Source organism: Pongo abelii, chromosome 16, assembly GCF_028885655.2.
Source record: "Pongo abelii isolate AG06213 chromosome 16, NHGRI_mPonAbe1-v2.0_pri, whole genome shotgun sequence".
In the NCBI taxonomy this organism is placed as follows: Eukaryota; Metazoa; Chordata; class Mammalia; order Primates; family Hominidae; genus Pongo; species Pongo abelii.
In genome coordinates, this window is record NC_072001.2 from 61,911,133 (window position 1) to 61,927,383 (window position 16,251).

The following is a 16,251-nucleotide window of genomic DNA, read 5'->3' on the forward strand; positions in this document are numbered from 1 at the left end:
TATATTCTGAAGATACAGATTGTAAAACTTTCCTTAAATATTATATTACTAGTTTTGATCAATTTAACAGTCCTTTTTCTTTTGTTACTTCTTATTAAGGGTCAACTGTATTTGTTGGTAACGGACCAGGGGTTTCTTACTGAAGAAAAAGTTGTTTGGGAAAGCCTACACAACGTAGATGGTGATGGAAATTTCTGTGACTCAGAATTTCATCTTCGACCTCCTTCAGATCCTGAAACTGTATACAAAGGACAACAAGATCAGATAGATCAGGTAAATTTGTATTGTCTTCTTTATAGTGCTTAAAATGCTTATTTTTTTCAAATGTGAATTCATTTATCCAAAATTTTTCAACTAAAGATTAATTCATCAATATACTTGTGAAATTTTCCTGACACTTCCTGAATAGTTGGTGATCATTCTACATATACATTAATTATGTACTTTGGTGCAGAAGGCCAGATCATATTGAACTGTGAAGGTCATGGTGAGAAGTTTGAATTTTATTCTAATTGCAGTAGGGAAGGTATGTCAAGTATTAAACACGGAAGTGATGGGATCTTCTTTACCTTTCTAAAAGACTGTTATTTGGAGAATACATAGGAAGGAAACAGGTCTAAGCAGAGACAAACAGTCCAAGCAAGAGCTGATGATGGCTTAGCCTTGGGTGGTAGAGATGAAGAGATGAGCACATATCTGAGCTATATTTTGACTAGTTAGAAAAAGTAGAGAAGAGAGAATCTGGAAGGTAGCATATAGTGTATAAAGAATGGGTGGATATTCTAAACCTTAGAGGACAAGGTAAGGAGGAGTAGTAGACATTTGTAGCAGGAGACGCACTAGTGAATAGAACTTGTATTTAGAAATGAGACAGATGAGATTTTTTGTTTTTTTGTTTTTTTTTTTTGACAGATGAGATTTTTGCCTGCCATAAGTGGGCAGTCTTGGAGCCACAGGTCTGCTTATTATTAGAAGTATGATGGTGATGTGAGTTCTTCCCTGACTGAGGCAAAAATACGATCATGTTAAACAGTTGACATATATTTCACTCCTAACAATTTAAGTGCACAAAGACTGTTCAATTAGCCAATATTCAGTGAGGAGATGTATTCCTGGCACTATAATTAGGTCCTAGAGATACAAAGATAAATCATTCAGTCCTGTCCTTAAAGATGCTGCAGCCTAGTAGGGAAGGCAGATATTTGACCAACTCATGTTATATGTTAAGTTCTATAATGGCAATTTGAAGAGCAGGTATCAAGTGCACAAAAGAATATTTAATTCGCCGGGTGCAGTGGCTCACACCTGTAATCCCAGCACTTCGGGAGGCCGAGGCGGGCAGATCACCAGGTCAGGAGATCGAGACCATCCTGGCTAACACGGTGAAACCCCGTCTCTACTAAAAATATAAAAATCAATTAGCCAGGCTTGGTGGCGGGTGCCTGTAGTCCCAGCTACTCAGGAGGCTGAGGCAGGAGAATGGCATGAACCCAGGAGGCAGAGCTTGCAGCGAGCTGAGATCGTGCCACTGCACTCCAGCCTGGGCAACAGAGCAAGACTCCATCTCAAAACAAAAAAAAGAATATTTAATTCAAACAAATATGCATCTTTCTAGGACTTTTCTTTGTAAAACAGTTCTGAAAGTCGTGCTCATTTTCCTTCAGAAGCTATACAGGGGTATTGTTTTTTAAATGTTAAGAGAAATATGTGAGATTTTTCTAAGCATTATATTATATATAAAAAATACTGGGCCAGGCAGGGTGGCTCACGCCTATAATCCCAGCACTTTGAGAGGCCGAGGCAGGTGGATCACCTGAGGTCAGGAGTTCAAGACCAGCCTGGCCAACATGGCGAAACCCCGTCTGTACTAAACATACAAAGATTAGCCAGGTGTGGTGGTGCGCACCTGTAACCCCAGCTACTCGGGAGGCTGAGGTGAGAGAATCACTTGAACCCAGGGGGCGGAAGTTGCAGTGAGCCAAGATCGTGCCATTGCACTCCAACCTGGGTGACAGAGCGAGAGTCTGTCTCAAAAAAAAAAAAAGGCTGGGCATGGTGGCTCACACCTATAGTTGCAGCACTTTGGGAGGCCGAGGCGGGCCAATCACAAGGTCAGGAGATCAAGACCATCCTGGCTAACATGGTGAAACCCCGTCTTTAATTTAAAAAATGCAAAAAATTAGCCGGGCATGGTGGCATGCACCTGTAGTCTCAGCTACTCGGGAGACTGAGGCAGGAGAACTGCTTGAACCCAGGAGGCAGAGGTTGCAGTGAGCCAAGATGACGCCACTGCACTCCAGCCTGGGCGACAGAGCGAGACTCCGTCTCAAAAAAAAAAAAAAAAAAAAAACTGGAGAAGGGGAATGAAGGCAAAGCGATAGATTGTCACAGTAGTCCATATAAGGTATTGAGATTGTTATCTGGAAGCAGCAAGGAAGAGGTGGATTCAAGACCATGAGGCTTCATAAAGAGCAGAGTTTGAAGAATTCAGAAGAACTTGAAGGACAAATTCTTTATATCTTTATATCCATGAGATAGTCATGCTATATATATGACAAGATCTTTACAGGCAACAACCTTTTTTATTTTTTGAGACAGGGTCTCACTCTGTCGCCCAGGCTAGAGTACAGTGGTGCGATCTCAGCTCACTAACACCTCCACCTCCCAGGCTCAAGCAATTCTGTCATCTCAGCCTCCCGAGCAGTTGGGACTACAGGCACATGCCACCACACCTGTCTAATTTTTGTATTTTTAGTGGAGGCAGGGTTTCACCATGTTACCCACACTGGTCTCGAACTCCTGGGCTCAAGTGATATGCCCGCCTTGGCCCCCTAAAATGCTGGGATTACAGGCGTGAGCCACTGCACCTGGGCACAGGCAAAAACCATTTACCCATCCTCTGTATTATTTAAAATTATCTTATTTTGAGGGTAGATGGGGGAGGAGGTACACAGACTGGTCAAATTTTAGTCAACACCGACTCTTAATAAAGTGAATATTAAGTTAATGCTTGACCAAAATGCCCTGTTTCTGATAGAAACTAATCTGTGTACATGGGAGGAGGGAGGAGATGATTAAATAATTGAGTAAGACTATATGATGGGGCTGGGCGAGGTGGCTCACGCCTGTAATCCCAGCACTTTGGGAGGCCGAGGCGGGCGGATCACAAGGTTGGGAGATCAAGACCATCCTGGCTAACACGGTGAAACCCCATCTCTACTAAAAATACAAAAAATTAGCCGGGCATGGTGGTGGGCGCCTATAGTCCCAGCTACTTGGGAGGCTGAGGCAGGAGAATGGCGTGAACCCAGGAGACGCAGCTTGCAGTGAGCTGAGATTACGCCATTGCACTCCAGCCTGGGTGACAGAGCAAGACTCTGTCTCAAAAAAAAAAAAAAAAAGACTATATGATGGCTACTATGTTGGCTTTAAAAATCATCTTTTAGAAGAATATTTAATAATCTTGGGAAATTCTTATTTTCTTAAACAGAAGACTTTTATGACACTAAATGGAAAAGAAAACATTACAGTAGTTTCAGAGGGTTGGTTTGAATTTGTATGGGAATGTAGAAAAATAATAATAAACTACTGTTAACAGTAGTTATCTCCGTGTAATGATATTATGGTGATTTAAACTTTGTTGTTTATGGTTTTCAGTTTTGTCTGAATTGCCTATAGGCATGTGTTTCTTTTGTAAATGGGGAACTTTTTAAAAAATTCTTTAAACCAATTTACTTATTTATTTATATATGAAACAGGGTCTCAGTCACCTAGGCTACAGTGCAATGGTGTGATCACAGCTCACTGCAGCCTCAACTTTCTGGGCTCAAGTGATCCTCCCACCTCAGCCTCCCCTAGTAGCTGGGACCACGGGCATGCATCACCATGCCCAGCTAATTTTTTTGTGTTTTTTGCAGAAACAGAGTTTTTCCATGTTGCTCAGGCTGGTCTCAAACTCCTGGGCTCAAGCAGCCTGCCCGCCTCAGCCTCCCAAAGTGCTGGGAATATAGGTGTGTGCCTTTGTACCTGGCTGCCTGCTACTTTTTGTTTTGTTTTGTTTTTAGCTTTCTTGGCTGCCTATATATGGCTTCCAGAAAAAATTTCAAATACATTCCCCCCAATTTTTTTTTTTTCACGACCGAGTCTTGCTCTGTCGCCCGGGCTGGAGTGCAGTGGCATGATCTCGGCTCACTGCAACCTCCGCCTCCCAGGTTCAAGTGATTCTCCTGCCTTAGCTTTCCAAGTAGTTAGAATTACAGGCGTGCACCACCATACCTGGCTAATTTTTGTGTTTTTAATAGAGACAGGGTTTCACCATGTTGGCCAGGCTGGTCTCGAACTCCTGGGCTCAAGCGATCCACCTGCCTTGGCCTCCCAAAGTGCTGGGATTATAGGCGTGAGCCACCGTGCCTGGCCTCCAAAAATATTTAAAACAAGGACAGAATCACTGAAATAAGTTCATAGCTCCCCAAGGGAAATACTTAGGAAAATAACTGTCATTTTAATGTTTAAAATAAAATGTTTTTTATTTTATTTTAATTATTTTGTTATTTTATATTGTTTTCTTTTTCTTTTTTTGTTTTTATTTTATTCATTTTTATAGACAGGGTCTCTCTCTGTCACCCATGCTGGGGTGCAGTGAGGAGATCATAACTCACTGTAACCTCAAACTCCTGGGCTGAAGCAGTCCTCCTGCCTCAGCCTCCCAAGTAGCTAGGACTACAGGTACATACCACCACACCTGGCTGATTTTTAAACTTTTTTTATAGAGACAGGATCTTGCTATATTGCCCAGGCCTGGTATATTTTTTAAAAGCCATTCTTACAGCTTTATAGATACAATGTCTATATTTGCAGTCATTAATTCTTGGGTAAAATCTCATAGCTAACGATGGTTATAATTTAATTTCTTAGGATTATCTTATGGCATTATCTCTACAACAAGAACAGCAGAGCCAAGAGATCAACTGGGAACAAATCCCGGAAGGAATCAGTGATTTGGAACTAGCAAAGAAACTCCAAGAGGAAGAGGACAGACGGGCTTCTCAATACTATCAGGAACAGGAACAAGCAGCTGCTGCTGCTGCTGCTGCTTCTACACAGGCTCAGGTAAAAACTAGTGTTCTGAGTGTTAAATGTAATGATCACGGCTGGGTGCAGTGGCTCACACCTGTATTCCCAGCCCTTTGGGAGGCCGAGGCAGGCAGATTGCTTGAGGCTAGGAGTTTGAGACCAGCCTGGCCAACATGGCAAAACCCTATCTCTACTAAAAATACAAAATTAGCCGGGCGTGGTGGTGGTGAACACTTGTAATCCTAGCTACTTGGGAGGCTGAGGCAGGAGAATTGCTTGAACCTGGGAGGCAGAGGTTGCAGTGAGCTGAGATTGTGCCACTACACTCCAGTCGGGATGATAGAGCAAGACTCCTTCTCAAAAAAAAAAAGTGATGATCACTTTAGCAGTAAATTTCACTTGAGATAAAAAATTTTAAATTAGGTGTTAACTCTTCAATTTTGTTAGGATTTTAGCACCCATGGGTTTTATGACATTGTCCTAAGCTTGTATCTCGTTTAGTAAAATGTTTTCTCCTGAGGTTCTGATTTTCAAATTTATTTTTAAAATTCGTAATAGCTGCAAAGAAAATAAGCCAATCTGGACGAAGTCCATTCTATCAACTAGAGGGCAGTATGAGGTACTACTAGAAAAAATACAGACTTTGGAGCCAGATAAATGTGGATTTGCGTTTCCTGCTCCTGTCTTTCCTTCTAGTTGGAACCTCTTGGATGACGTCCTCTACCTCTTAGCCTCATTTTCCCTATCTGTAAAATAGAAGAACTCTTAAGTTTGTTGTGAAGAACAAATAATATTAGCGTTTAGCCCAATGTTTAACATGTACTAGGTATTCAACAAAGGTTGACATCTCCCTACTTTTCACTTTCTGTAGTTAAACGGTTTAAAGCACTGAAAATATAATGGTGGGATTCTACATGTTAAATCTCATTTCGTTAAGTTAAAAATATCCCCCTTGTTTATGTTTATACCATGCCAGACTGCTGTTCCTTTTTTTTTTTTTTTTTTTTAAGACAGAGTCTCACTCTGTTGCCCAGGCTGCAGTGCAGTGGCACAGTCTCGGCTCATTGCAACCTCCGCCTCCTGGGTTCAAGCAATTCTCCTGCCTCAGCCTTCCAAGTAGCTGGGATTACAGGTGTGTGCCACCACGCCCAGCTAATTTTTGTATTTTTAGTAGAGATGAGGTTTTACCATATTGGCCAGGCTGGTCTCAAACTCCTGACCTCAAGTGATTCACCCACCTTGGCCTCCCAAAGTACTGGGATTACAGGTGTGAGGCACCACGCCTGGCCTAAACTGTTCCTTTTGATTCAGATATACAAGAAATTCTGATTTGGGCATATAAGAAAGCAAGATGCCCTTTTAAGTCTCATTAAAACTAAATACAGAAGTCCCCATTAAAATAAGTATAAAATTTCTATTTCTAGCTCAAATATTGACTACTCCAAGCTTAACAGTTAAATCCTACCATGTTATGTCTAGCTTTTCACTCAAAAAAGGTGTCTTATTTCACTAAATACACTTATTCCACACTCCCAATTCTCAGGGGTTCTTTTCTCCTTTTAAAATCTGTTTATTATGGCTGGGTGCGGTGCCTCACGCCTGTAATCCCAGCACTTTGGGAGGCCAAGACAGGTGGATCTCGAGGCCAGGAGTTCGAGACCAGCCTGGTCAATATGATGAAACCCTGTTGCTACTAAAAATATAAAAAATTAGCTGGGTGTGGTGGCGCGCACCTGTAGTCCCAGCTACTCGGGAGACTGAGGCAGGAGAATCGCTTGAACCTGGGAGGCAGAGGTTGCAGTGAACCGAGATTGCGCCACTGCACTCCAGCCTAACAGGGTGAGACTCCATCTCAAAAAAAAAAAAAAGTCTGTTTATTATGGAATTTAATGAGGTTTTGAAGAACTATTATAGTTTATCAAAAGGTGTCACTTTCTTTAACATTTTCTAAACTTTTAACAAATGTGTCTTCAATTTGACTTTAGGCAATATAATCTTATGTTATTTACTGTTTGAAATACCGACTTTGGGAGGCCAAGGCAGGCGGATCACAAAATCAGGAGTTTGAGACCAGCCTGGCCAACATAGCGAAACCCCGTCTCTACTAAAAATACAAAAAGTTAGCCAGGCGTGGTGGCAGGTGCCTGTAATCCCAGCTACTTGGGAGGCTGAGGCAGGAGAATCTCTTGAACCCAGGAGGTGGAGGTTGCAGTGAGACAAGATTGCACCATTGCACTCCAGCCTGGGCGACAGTGCAAGACTCTGTCTCAAAAAAAAAAAGAAAAGAAATTTTAATTTATTTAGAATAATGAATACATTAATTATATCCAGAATGGTAGAGGCAATGGCTCAGATACCATGTAATATAACAAATCTGTATACCAATAGCTAGCTTCTTTTTCCATCAGTGATTCCTTCCACTATTACAGTTTTTCTTTCTAGATAACCATGAGTAAGTCCCTTAGAATAGTTGGAGTAATTTCTTGCTGTGTATTTTTCTTAAAGCAGGGCCAGCCAGCACAAGCCTCTCCATCAAGTGGAAGACAATCTGGGAATAGTGAACGTAAACGGAAGGAACCGCGAGAAAAAGATAAAGAAAAAGAAAAGGAAAAAAATAGCTGTGTTATTTTGTAACAAGTGTTGGCTTCTGTTGGAACCACCTATATGTCCTGAGAAACAAAACCACAGGAGGAAAGGAAGAAAAACCGATCAATACCGTCTGTGCCTGATTTCCCAATGGATTTTGTTCGTTTTTTCAGGGGAAAGGTTGTTACTTAGTTACAATCAGACTTTTTCAAGTCACACAATACACTGTTCATGAGCTGGAGTTTCATGTTACAAGTTGGAAATGCTGTGTGTTGTCATTCATGAAAAATACTGCACTTGTAGCCAGATAAGCAAATCACAGCAAATTTTGTGTCATAGTGACATTCATAACTCATATCAGTTAGTAAGCTATTATATCTTCTGTTCTAACAATGAATGGAGGTAATTGATTTAGTCTGATTCCTTCCTGAAATCTAAATATTAGCACAATAGTTTCTGAAATTTTACAATGTTAAATTATGATCTAATCCATGAGAAACCACGGGTTTAACATAGGGATTCAAAAAAATAAAAACAAACAATAGGAATAAATAACCCTTAATTGTATATTGGACTAGTTCAGCCCTTAAACAGCTTTACCTTTATTTAGGAATGTACATTTTAGGTATTATCTTGAGAATTGATCATGGAGCTTAGATTTAATTTAGATAGCAAAAATAAAGATTTGTATTTCTTTTCCAATAGCAAAAAGTTACATAACACTAATACTTATAACCTATCAATATCAGATATTAATGACTTTGTAGTGTTGTAAAATTTTGAGGAATTTTGGAGTCTTTATCATAGGTAACCTGGACCACAGTTACTATTTATTGACAATGTGATTGAGTGTATGGAGGAAAGCACAGTGGATGCTAGGCTTTGTAAATATGGGGATGTAGAAAAGCAGATAGTTCAGTGTCTACCTTTTTCTAGAACTACCTTGAACCTTAAATTTTAAGTCATGTTCATTTCTAGAAAATTAAATGTACTTATTAAAACCAATGAAAAAGCACATTTCTGAAAGGAAGTTAGAGATAATCTCTGTGTCTTATAAAAAGACATTAATAAAAATCTTTGAGGGCCGGGCACAGTGGCTCACGCCTGTAATCCCAACACTTTGGGAGGCCAAGGTGGGCGGATCATCTGAGGCCAGGAGTTCAAGACCAGCCTGGCCAGCATGGTGAAACCTGTCTCTACTAAAAATACAAAAAATCAGCCGGGCATGGTGGTGCGCTCCTGTAGTCCCAGCTACTCAGGAGGCTGAGGCAGGAGAATTTGCTTGAACCCAGCAGGCAGAGGTTGCAGTGAGCCGAGATCGCACTGCTGCACTCCAGCCTGGGCGACAGAGGGAGACTCCGTCTCAAAAAAAAAAAAAAAAAGTCTGAGACTAGCTAAGACTTTGGAGGAATTTATGTAAAAGCAATCAGAGTTTTTAACTTATGGGAACCAAATAAAACTATAACCTCTTATAGTGTTTATAGAACTCAGAAATAATATTTATTTAGCTTTATTATGAGGCCACACATATTTTCCTGTGTTTCTATATATAGTTTGAAAAACTATCCTTAATAGTCTGTTTTATATGCCTTATATTTAAAAGTTTGTTTTAGTTATTTTGAAAGGCTATTGCTGCTGCAAATAGTTGTGTGCTTTACATTCTAAGCTTCAGTACATTTATTTAAGAGCATCATAATCTGACCTGAGCATCCACTTGGAGAATGTTTTTTTTGTGTGTGGTCTGGGGTGACAAAAGACCACAAAAATGGGTGGTCTGGATTTTTTCAACTACGTCATTAACTTTATGATCCAAGATCAGTTATAGGATGAATCTGTATGTAAAAATAGAGTCTTATTTATGGAAGGAATTATTCTAAGGGAAAAATCCAGGGTCAAGCTGTATCTTTTATGTCCTTTATATTGCATGTCTATTTCTGTTACACAATTTGTTATTTCTTCAAATTTCCTATGGTAGCATGATAAATCATCAAAGAACCTGTTTGGGATATAAAACTCTGATAAAAAATATTTAATGAGTATCTTGATTATAACCTAGAATATGTATACATTAGTAAAATAACCATATATACTATAGAACTCTCTATTGGCTCAAACAGGTTGACCTCAATCCGAGTTTACTCTTGATATCACTCTATTGGCTGAAGGAGGTAACTCAAACCTCAGGGTTTGTTTTTCCCGGGACAGATAGTAGTGATAGTGCATTATATTTTAATAAGAAAAACAAACCAGTAAACCTTGAGAAATTTTAAAAAGCATAGTTGAGGCATATTTTTTCATAATTATATACTTATCTATTTATTGCCCTTGGAAAATATATGTGTAGAAGTATTTCTTCTGTTATTTGTTACTATCTTCTTAATTTGTTCCAAAGAAAATACTGCCATACTGCATTCCCTCTGGAAGGAAACAAAACAAAACAAAACTCACTCAAAACCAGCAGTGCTGCTATCAGATAAGTAGATGTCAATGTATACTTACAAGGAAAAACTAAAAAATGTAATGTGTTAATTCAGCCTTTTTCTATGTAATATTTCCAAGTCAGACTTTCTTACATTCCTGGAATTTACTTTGATATACCAAGAATAATAATGATAAAATGTTTGCTTTGATTACTGTGGGGGGAAAAATGAAATGTTCAATTGTATTAAAACAAACAAACTTTTCAGAGATACTGGTTTCCTGTCCTTGAAGGGTATAAAGAATTTAGATCATGCCTGTAATCCCAGCACTTTGGGAGGCCGAGGCAGGTGGATCACCTGAGATCAGGAGTTCGAGACCAGCCTGGCCAACATGGCAAAACCTCGTCTCTACTAAAAATACAAAAATTAGCCAGGCATGGTGGCGGGCACCTGTCATCCCAGCTACTTGGGAGGCTGAGGCAGGAGAATCGCTTGAACCCAGGAGGCAGTGATTGCAGTGAGCTGAGATTGCACCACTGCATGCCAGCCTGGGCAATAGAGCGAGACTCCGTCTCAACAAAAAAAAAAAAAAAAAAAAATTAGAGCTATTGTGTCTTTATTTTCTTAAATTTTGCCCAAGGTAACGTTATATATCTAGCCATTTCATTACTGGTTTGGGTACATAGGATTTTGAAAGTGGTATATTAAAGTCTTTCCAAGTATTTTATAATACTTGAAAATTATTAGATGTATACTGCTAACAAAAGTTAGAACTTAAAACATTTTTGTTTTTATCATTTATAGCCTAGATTAGGGACATATTTGCATCAACCAAATCATCATTAGATTTGAAAATAGGCAGATGAATGAACAAATATGGTCACTGCACTTTCCTTTTACTTTCAGAGTCTAAGTATATTCCTTAAGGTTAGTAACCAGTCTTTATTAAAAATATAAAATTTTTCTTCATGTCTAATCCCATTGCATCCACAATGCTGTGATTTATAGTACATGATCAACACTTAAAAGTACTTTATGTATGTGTGTTTCTGAAGCAAGTTTTCATGACCTCTGTTAGATTCTCAAAAGAATTCAGAACTTCCCTTCAATTTAAGAATCACCATTTTAAGAATACATGTGTACATATACACATTAAGCAGTATAAAGCAGCCAAAATTGGCATTGGTTTTACACTGGTCCAGTGTGCTTAGGTAAAGTAACTTCTTCCATGTTTCAAGGTCAGGTTCAGAATTGAATGAAGTGTAGATTTAAATTTTGGATTAGGCTTTGGAATATATCTTGTTTTTATTGTCTCACATTTCTAATATTGACTACTTATCCCATATTCTGTTTCAAATTCTTTCTCATATTTCAAGTTCTTTCTCATACTTCTTGATCTTGGCTTAACTAAGCAAGTTAGTATCAGAGACTGGTTGACTGAACCCAAGATTAAACATTTTGCACTTGCACAAAACCTTAGCATTTTGCTTTCAATGAATCAGTCAGTTCACTAAGAGACAGATCATGAGAGGGAAGAGAACTAGAGGCCAATAAATAAGAAAATAATTCATATATTAATGTTGACATGTGAACTACATATCTAAAATCTTGCTGGAGAAAAATCGAGGCAAGAATTTCCAGAACTGTCCTCAAATAGCTCATTTATTTAAGTTTTGTTAAAAAGCAAAAGCGAATTGATTACATTTGATTAACTTTTCCTGTTCCGTGCACAAGTTACCTTAAAACATGATAAAAACCTTAAGGGCATTACCTATCACACAGTACTTATGCATAAACTTATAATAGTAAAATTACTAATGCTTGATAAAATAAGATGGAGGCATTACAAATAGTCTACAATTTGTATTTTAAGGAATTGGACATGAAGAATTCTAGATCATTTTGTGTCTATAAACCTGACTTTCTATCTTGCCTTGGGCAAACTTTCTGTGCCTCAATGTACTCTTTAAATATGTGGAGGATGCTCTTTTTGATTAAGTGCTTTGCACTCCTGAATAAAGGGCATAGTATAAGCACAAAGTATGACTTAAATTATCACAAATATTACACATCCTATGTTCTTGAATGTGCACACTTTTTTCTCAATAACAAAATGTATCAAGTCAGTTTTTTTAATGCTGTCAAAATTTGTAGAATTTTTTTGAGTATGGCCTCATCTCTTCCCAAATGCATTTTACAGTTGCTTTTGTGTTCTATAGACTATAGAGTCAAAATCAAGAGTATTTTGGGAGGTTCAGAAGCATTTGAAAATCTACTTTTTTCTAGTATCTTTCACAGATCTAAATATTTAGATTCTCTTTGCCTTTTTCTCCATGGAATACAGTGGTATCAAATTACTAATACAGTATATAAACTTCGTTTGCATTGGTGGAATTCATTTAGATCTCTCAAGTAATATTTTAGGGCTATATAAATTGTGTTTTTAGTGTAAAATGTTATTTGATAATGTGAAGTTAAATCCCTTTTAGAAAGTGACTGAAAATGGTAAAGGAACTCATCAGAATCTTAGAGTTCTTAAGTTCTCTGATAATTTAGTATCTTTTATTAATGATGTCCAACACCTCTAAGACTGTTGAGAAAACATGAAGAATTGAGGTTACTCTTCTCAGGTGACACTTTAAATATTAAAATCAGAGGCTTCCTGAACAAAACAAATTGCAAAATAGAGATAATGGCATGGGAGAGGCCAAATGCAGGACTCTGGTAAATTTGACTTATTTTGAATATCTATCTAAATTTTAGTTCATGCATGTTCTTACTTAATCCTGGTGTTTCTGCTCTTAGATGTTAGAGTTTAATAAATTGTGATATGCATATATTTTTTTACATGAAGGATTCTAGTTTCTAATTTTACTTTTCTGATCTCAAGAAAATTAAACTTGAAAAACAGGGTAAAATTCTTCAACTATTGCCTCAAGTTCAGTTTTGTCCTATTGTCCTGAGAAAGGAGATTTAGACTTGTCTGCCTAACACAGGTATTTTTTAGGGCATGGTACTATCCCAGAGAAAGTGTTGAGATACCATGGCAGAAATATAAAACCTAAGCTTTGAACCCCAGTAGACTTCTTATTCTGCCATTAAGTCTCTCTACTTTATCTGATATTCTAAGGATTTCTTCAAACCACTTAATAATTTGTCACCATTAACTGTAATATCCAGTTTTAATCTGCACTGTAATATCCTGCTTTGAGAAGAAAGAATGCCTCATAAATTAGAGAAGTACAAAACAAATTATTTTAGAAGGTGATCCTGGCTCCTTTGGCTCTCATAATTGTTTTATAGCTGAAAATAAAAAGTCAAGAAACTGGCCCAGTGCGGTGGATCATGCCTGTAATCCCAGCACTTTGGGAGGCTGAGGTGGGTGGATCACCTGAAGTCAGGAGTTTGAGACCAGCCTGGCCAACATGGTGAAACCCTGTCTCTACTAAAAATACAAAAAAAAATTAGCCGGGTGTGGTGGCACATGCCTGTAATCCCAGCCACTGGGGAGGCTGAGGCGCAAGAATCGCTTGAACCTGGAAGGCAGAGGTTGCAGTGAGCCGAGATTGCCCCTCTGCACTCCAGCCTGGGCGACTGAGCGAGACTCTTATATCTCAAAAAAAAAAAAGTCAAGAAACTGAAATTCCCATTTAAGTTCTCAAATCAGTGATCCGTCAAAATAGGCCTTGTAACTGAAATACCTTACAAAGCAGTTCTAACTATTGCAATGTGTTTTTTAAAAATTTTTAATGAACCTTGCATTGTGAACATAATTGCAACATGTTTTAAGACTAACAGTATTTAATCCTTGAAGACGTGTCTTGTATGTCTCTCAATTTTGTCAGAATTTTTATTATTGTTTTTCACATATGTGAAATAAGCATTTTTTTCAGGGTACATAGGGTATCTTTGTTTTACAGATTTTTAAAGATGAGGTTTTGAAAAGCCCTCAGAGGTTTTTGTTAAAAGACTATCTTGCTTAATAAATGACAACTTGTTACAGATTCACACATTACAAGTAGGACAATATAACAGGAGATTGGTGTGTGACTGCTACAAAACAGTCAGCAAAAGGAATCATGTTTGCTTGTGAAACTTCAGAGGTACCCTGAAAGTCATTTCCTAAAGCTAGTGCATGTGAATCTTTTCCTTGAATTGTGCAGAATAATTGGATTGAGGCACATATTTTGAGGAGTAGCAAGTGGAATGGTATAATGACTACAGAGAAAATTATCTTGAAATATAGCAAGGAAGAGAAACAAGTTTTCTTTCTCCCTTTCTCCACTTTATTGTTGGACTAATTGGGTCAATTTGCTGTGACATATCAAAGATCTCTGTGCCAGGCCAAGATTGGCTACTGAGTTCTCAAAGCGTTTTAATATAAAGATTGCATATGAGTGCCTATTTTTTCCTCCTTTAATTTTCTATCTTAATACCCTTTTTACTTCTGAAATAATTCATGTTTTGCTTTATGACGAGCTTTAATTTCAATTGAGGAATAATAGCAACCCTAGAGATTCATAGGAAAGAGCATTGAAATACATTTTTTGCATAAAGATACCTAAAACCATCTATCCAGCTTAGGGTTGAACTGAATTTCTGTGAAATAAATTTGTTTTAAATACTAATTATTTTAAAACTACTTAATTCTTAAAAACAATGTCTTCAGTTTCAAAAGTTTCACTTTGAGAGGATATTCCTAAAAAGGCATACATAGATGGTAAAGTATAAAATATTTCTGACAGAATTATTCAGTATTATTTGACATTTACTTTCATGTTTGTTATTGTACCACAAAGATAGTATCATTGTTGGATTAAAATGTTGGCTGTTTTTGTTAATATACTTAAAACTGTAACCAGTGAATAACACCTGTAGTATTTTTTATTATAGATTATATTTTATTTCAATAAACTTTGATATTTAGACCAAAATCTGTTTGCTCTGTATATTCATGTCATTAAGCTACAAAGTTAAGAAAGATGAGCGGGGAGATGGGGAATTGACATATTGATTCACATTTACCTATAACTCTTAGAATATTTGGGCCAACTTTTGATAAAGAGAGAATTTCCCCACTCCCAGGAAGTAAACAGTTAACTCTAAACCAAGTTAAAAAAAATTAGCTGGGTGTGGTAGCATGTGCCTGAAGTCCCAGCTACTCAGGAAGCTGAGGTGGGAGGATCACCTGAGCCCAGGAAGGCTGAGGCTGCAGTGAGCCATGATCACGTCGCTGCAGTCCAGCCTGGGCAAGAGAGTGAGACCCTGTGTCAAAAAAAAAGGTAAGTATTGGTGAGAAAACAAAAATCAGACCCTCATATATGACTGATGGGAATATAAATTGGTGCAGTCACTTTGGAAAACAATCTGGCAGTTCTCTCATTGATTAAATATAAAGTTGCCATATGACCCAGCAATTCATTCCCAGATATATACTCCCAAAGTAATAAAAACACATGTACACACACAAACTTGTACAGGAATGTTCATAATGGCATTATTCACAACAGATAAAAGGTGAAAACAGCCTAAATGCCCATCAGCTGATGAACGGATGAACACTATGTGGTAGATCATACACTGGAACATTATTCAAATCGAGAAAGAAATGAAGTACTGCTGTATACCACAACACAGATGACCCTTGAAAACATCATGCTAAGGGAAAAAAGCCAGTCACAAAAGATAACATTTTATATCATTTCATTTAATAAAATCAGATAAGGTAGATTAGTGGATGTTTATGCCTCAAGGAGAGAGGGTCAACAGTGACAGCTAAAGAGTATAGGATTTCTGGCCAGGTGCGGTGGCTCACACCTGTAATCCCAGCAAGAGCCAAACTCTGTCTCAAAAAAATAAATAAATAAAAGTGTAGGATTTCTTCATGAGGTGATGAAAATGTTCTAAAATTCATTGTGGTGATAGTTGCATATATCTGAGGATATACTAAAACAATTGTACACTTTAAGTGGGTGAATTGAATTGTATGGCATATGAATTCTATCTCAATAAAATAGTTTGTTTTTTGTTTGTGTGTGTGTGTGTTTGTTTTTGTTTTGTTTTTGAGACAGAGTCTTGCTCTGTCTTGCCCATGCTGGACTGCAGTGGTATAATCTCAGCTCACTGCAGTCTCCACCTCCTGGGTTCAAGCAATTCTCCTGTCTCATCCTCC

The 16,251-nt window shown here is 37.9% G+C and overlaps 1 protein-coding gene across 2 annotated transcripts in view; it reads left to right on the forward strand.

Annotated features, from left to right (window-relative positions):
* MINDY2 (MINDY lysine 48 deubiquitinase 2) overlaps positions 1 to 10,349 on the forward strand; it is an 86,709-nt gene extending 76,360 nt beyond the window's left edge. Inside the window, exons 7-9 of one of the 2 annotated variants that reach the window (XM_002825499.6) lie at positions 100 to 273; positions 4,915 to 5,109; positions 7,579 to 10,349. In XM_002825499.6, coding sequence (XP_002825545.1) covers positions 100 to 273; positions 4,915 to 5,109; positions 7,579 to 7,707 — 498 coding nt within the window. In that variant the 3' untranslated portion in view covers positions 7,708 to 10,349. The remainder of the gene's footprint in view (positions 1 to 99; positions 274 to 4,914; positions 5,110 to 7,578) is intronic. The other variant, XM_009249882.4, reaches the window with a different exon arrangement.
* The last annotated feature ends 5,902 nt before the right edge of the window (positions 10,350 to 16,251 follow it).